The 5,427-nt window shown below is 34.5% G+C and overlaps 1 protein-coding gene across 1 annotated transcript; it reads right to left on the bottom strand.

Annotated features, from left to right (window-relative positions):
• Positions 1-1,532: 1,532 nt before the first annotated feature.
• Positions 1,533-5,128, bottom strand: LOC113295786 (auxin efflux carrier component 2-like). Its single transcript, XM_026544108.1, has 6 exons — positions 4,039-5,128; positions 3,327-3,621; positions 3,121-3,206; positions 2,842-2,999; positions 2,663-2,739; positions 1,533-1,605 (listed from the first exon to the last, which is right to left on the bottom strand). The coding sequence occupies exons 1-6, from the start codon at positions 5,114-5,116 to the stop codon at positions 1,533-1,535; spliced, it is 1,767 nt and encodes a 588-aa protein (XP_026399893.1). The 5' UTR covers positions 5,117-5,128.
• Positions 5,129-5,427: the final 299 nt, after the last annotated feature.

The raw sequence follows: 5,427 nt of genomic DNA, 5'->3' as shown, positions 1-5,427 counted from the left end.
CATCCAAGTTATTACTTGTATTTGATTAGTACTCACAGTTTCTGTTTGAGGAAATCAAATCAAGTGAGAGATATAAACTCGTTGATATACTTTTAATTGATTGAGTCTTGTTGATTCTCTTAAAAGCATATTCGAGTTTGTCCATACAGATTGCTAAGCGAAATATTGGGTAGTGTTGTTAGACCCCCGCTTTTTCAATAACGGTCAACTGCGGCATTAATTTCATATTCAAAGCTTCACATTCTTTAAATACCTCCTCGAGTCTACTCTTCATGAGTTGGAGAATCCTCCTACGAATATTTTCGTCTGCCTCAAAATTCGTATATATATGGTTACACCAAGCATCGTATGTTACAAGAAAATTTACGGTCGGTAAGAAGTATCCAAAGCCAACTGAAAACAAGCTAATTTCTACTATGAATTTCATGAGGAGTTACGATTGATTCCAAATAAACCGTAAATGGATACGAAGAGATGTAAAGATTTTGTCATTAATGTCTTGTAAAGGACAATGATACAAATGCAATCCAAAAATAATTAGGTCAATCGGACGTCCGATGAAGAAGTTACGGCCGAAATGGCGAAGAAAGACAAAAAAAAAGTGAACATGAGGAGTTATGGGCAGTTTTGGATGAGTCGTTACCAACCGTAATTCTGGGCATTTTGACATTATTTTCTTGTTAGAGTTACGGCTTGTTTTAATCCAACCATAATTCTGGGTATTTGACACGAGTTTGGGTTTTTAAATCAAGAAAATACACGGTCCCTCCGGAGCCCTATATAAGAAGACCCTCAAGATATTAAGAAGACATATTTTATCATCTCTACCCCTCATACTATAATTCTACATCAAAACCTAGGGTTTACCTCTTTAGGAGAAACCCATTCTTCTTTGTAATTATGAGTAGCTAAACATTTGTTGGAAGGATGAATTCAATGTTCTAGACGTAAATTTTGATTAGTTGATACAAGTTTGTCTGAAGTTTTAATCATCATTGATTGTCTTCTCTATATATATAAGGTTTATTGTTGATTCTTAAATTGAATAAGTGAGAGAAGGAAGAGTGATTCAAGTGCTTGCCTTAGTCACCTTGGTCGTCTTGGATGGGATGAACTAGTGATTAGGAAAGGTGGCTAAAATCAGATGGGTCAGTTGATGCGGGATTCGTTATTGCAAATGGAAGTGATCTTGGATCGAAGCGGAATGGCGTTAGGCTAGGTGGGCCGAACTCCTTGATCAAATCACGTTATCCCCACGCTCAAATTGGAAATGGATTTCTTTCACACTACCGAAGGCTCTTCACCATGATAAAACTACTTTATAAGAATCAAATATTTCCCGCCATTATCTGATAAAAAGAATCCTGCTAATAGAATACTTTCCAATTCTTCGTCTCAAACATTGTAAAATATTTAGTACTAATTAATTTACTTACTTCGAAAGTATATTCTTTATGCAATACAACACTTGTAATATACGATCTATTTTACATTAGCTATGTGATCTATTATTTTCTTTTTCTTTGACCTCTTCACTTTAATAAATCAAGAAGAATATAGTAGATTATCGTAATAGGTAACGCCAATACCATTCCAAAAATAACCCTGTATAACACATACAAGTTAAAATTTCGTATATAAAGCTACAAACTAATATTAACATGCACTAAAAAAATTAACGCTTAGTTTGCTATTGTCGTGGCTTTTAAGAAAAATATTGTTATGAAGTTCAATGTTGTGGTGTGTTGTTAATTAAAATGCTTGAAGGTTTGGTAAATTATATTCTAAATGGTAAAATGGATCTGAAAGGTAACGACAAACTATCATATTCACTTTTGTTGACAGACTGATTATCCACAATGAATGTGCCCTTGATCTAAGAAACTCTAACAAAAAAAATATAGCTAATATGCGGATCTTTATAGGCATAAATATTGATTTTGTTTTCACAAAATTAGTTAGAAAGACCAAAATTAATAATTCCTATGTGAAAAGGATATTTAGATTTTGATACTGTTTAAATGGACAAAAATGTAAAAATAGTCAGGATGAAACAGTTTCATCCTACCCATTTTCAAATACTTTTTCTTATTTTCAATTTACATCAGGATGCATCCAGTTTCATCCTTGATATTTTTTAAGTTTAAATCAGGATGAATTCATTTTCATCCTTGCTATTTTTTTGGTGTCCATTTCACTGATATTAATTTTTACTCGTCCATTTAAACCATGTTTTAAAAATATTTGGATAAATGACCCATTTTCGGTTTTGTTTTTCATAAGTATAGCTATGTGCCGATTATAATTTTATCTTAGTTTTTGAAATCGTATTTACAAATTTGCTTGCCAGTATATGATTTGTTTCTGTTACGATAAACTGGAACTTAATTAATTAACATGTTAAATTTTAGTTAACAAAAAAAAGAACACGGAGGAGGGAAGGTTTTGGTTTCCAAAATTATAAACCGATAATGATCAGTTTGACTTCTGATTTTGTACACTGGCTTCGTTTTTGAGTTTGGCCAAAACCAAAATCAAAATGAACCATGCACATGCCTACTACAGGACCATGGTAATCTTTTTCTTTAAAAAGGATAGGCTGCTAATTATTTATCAAACTTCCTTAAAATTTTACTATTAAACTTAATAATTATTCTCTTACCCAGTGCTAAGTATATCCGGATGAACATTATACTCTTTGGCAAATACAAAGGGTACTATTGCTTGAGGCAAAGCTGCCTGTAAACAAAAGAAAATAGCATTCTGAGCCTTTCCAAATAGATTAAGGTTAAAGGGTATGAATGAAATTTTAATTAACGGATTATTTGGATTTATTTATACCTGAACAATGGAAATGTGCAAAAGTCTTCCCCGAAGACCGACGGCCAAGGATGTTGCTGCAATTATGGCTGGGCCAGCTAAAAATCTCACAGCCATTGAATATGTAGCCATGGGTATACCACAAGCTACCGCTTTAGGCTGTAATGCCACGAACAGACCTGATAGGTAACAAAAATAGAAAGGAAAAAGAAAACCAAATTAGCAATTACTTAACGTAACAGCAGTTTATAACAATTTTCTCCCATGGAATATCTCAAAATTGATGAATGAATGATTTACCTAAGCTGAACATAGCCATTCCGAGTCCTGTATTCGATAATATGGATACCGATTCTTTTATGATTGTAGGCATTTCGATCCCCCACCTTGGTTAAGATGAAAATATTCCCATAGAGGTTAGAACACTTGAATTTCTTGGAAAATGTCACCACAAGTTTATTAATTGGAAAACAAAAATTAAGCTCCGTCAAAAAGAAAAAAATTACCTGAAACAAATGAGAGACCAAATGACACCAATAAGACTGGAATAAGTATTCGGGTTTCTGATAAGCTTTCTCCAAACCATGATCAGAAAGAGTCTAGTCATAACACTTGCTGGTGGCATTTTATGAGCACCCATTGATTTTTCATGCTTACTCCCATTCCCTTCCGATTTTTGCATTGTCAAAAGTGGCCCCTTCATTGGAAAACTTGGACCATTTTTTTCCAAATCCACATGTTTCAGATCTCCATCCGCCGTGTTTGAACCTTCGTACTCATAGTCATCTAAATTATGCGCTCCTGTTTGTTATCACAACATCACTAAAGAAAAAAACTTTAATTGGGATGAATTTACTCAAAATTACATTTGAATCTGGTGAAGATTCCGTTTTGTTGACCATTAAAAGTCAGTATTTAAGGATATTAATTAACTACGCCAAGATGAAAGATCATCAGCTTGCATGCATGTACCAAAATCTGGAGGGTAACCCCTCTTTATGAAATAAAAAATGATTTGCACCACCAACTTAATTTCCATTTATGATTTGCACACTAAGGTCAACAACAGCGTTCAAATTTTGTAAACTTTCGGTAGAGCCTAGCAAGACCCATTAACCAACCACTGGCTCATGATGGATTTTGGTGGCATTCTTTGACATATACAGGATTGTTGTTATAACTAGGAAAAAAAATAGTGATAATGGGATATGATCATACCTTTTGAAGCAGAATTGATAGAAGTATTAGAGCTCCAAACAAACATATGAAGGTCTTTGTTATTGTCAACATCTTTGTTCATATTGCCAACATTGTTCAAGGACTCTCCACTCATACTTCTTCCTCCTAAGTTTTTCTTCTTAATATCATTGCGCATACTGTTCCCATCCTTTAATTTTTCATGCAAATACGATGATTTTGTTAGCGAATATACGTCTCCATCGTTACCTTGAAAACCATTTGTATCCCCATATGTACCAGACATTTTACTCGAGTTGAACATCTCGTGAAATTCTTTTTGATTAAAACTGATTGAAGGGTTTGGTGTATGTTGTCTGGATGAATTTACCGAATAAATCTCAACTCCTGTTAGATTTGATGCTCTCGATCTCGTCGAGTTTAACCTGTAGGAGTTTTCGTACATGGAAATGACCGATTTTGAGGACGTTGAACGTCTTACTACAACATGAAGTTTTCCATCATCAGATATGTCGGCTTCCGCTTGTAATGGTTGTCTCCCACTAAGTGAAAATACGTCCGAATCAACCCTCAAGGAAGTAATCGACCCAGCCGTTCCGGGAAATTGTTCACTGATTAACAATTTAGCTCCTCTATATTCAAACATAAACAACATCAAAGTATACCAAATAATACTTTGTAAAACAACAATTTGGACCATTAAAGCTCCTGAATCACCACCACCATACATAGCTTCAAGAAGAGGTATGCCCATCACAAGAGTGTTCGGCAGCGTCAAGAGAGAAAATAAAGTAATCACCCATTCGATGCTTCCATCAGGTGCAAACATATTCCACAGAAAAAGAGCAACTAAAACCACCACCTTTTGTGAAGAATCGGCAGCAAGGAAAAGATAGTTCATCTTGTAAGGATTGTTATTAGAAATGAACTTGAACGAAAGGAGAGGAACAGCGAAAATCGATACGAAGCGATTGATTCCAGAACATTGATCCGGTGTAAAAAGTTTCCACCATCTTACTGAACCATATGCTAGGAACATAGCTACATATAATGGAACTACGGCTGCTAAAACATTGTAAATATCCTTTCCTGCAATCATTTCTGCTTTGTTTTTTTTTTCTTTTTTTTTTTAAATGTAGGGGAAAGAAGGAAAAGGCAGAGAAAGATATAAGGAAGAAGTTTTGGGTCTTGGTGATGTTGGTTTGGTTTCTTTAGATTTGAAAAGCTAGATATGGTTATTTGGGATTCTGTACATTTAATGCATTGGATTTATTTCCTTAGTTTCTCCCTAGTGTCAACCTTTGTCCATCCATTTGTGATTTTAGTACTGATTGGTCCCTTATCTTAGCCCACTCTGCATGAGTTTGGTAAAATTTCCGAGCAGGGCTACACGCAATGAGGCAAACTAAA

The sequence above is a fragment of the Papaver somniferum genome, chromosome 7 (genome assembly GCF_003573695.1).
Source record: "Papaver somniferum cultivar HN1 chromosome 7, ASM357369v1, whole genome shotgun sequence".
Lineage (NCBI taxonomy): Eukaryota > Viridiplantae > Streptophyta > Magnoliopsida > Ranunculales > Papaveraceae > Papaver > Papaver somniferum.
Note: the sequence above shows the minus strand (reverse complement) of the source record. Positions and strands in the feature narration are given on the sequence as shown.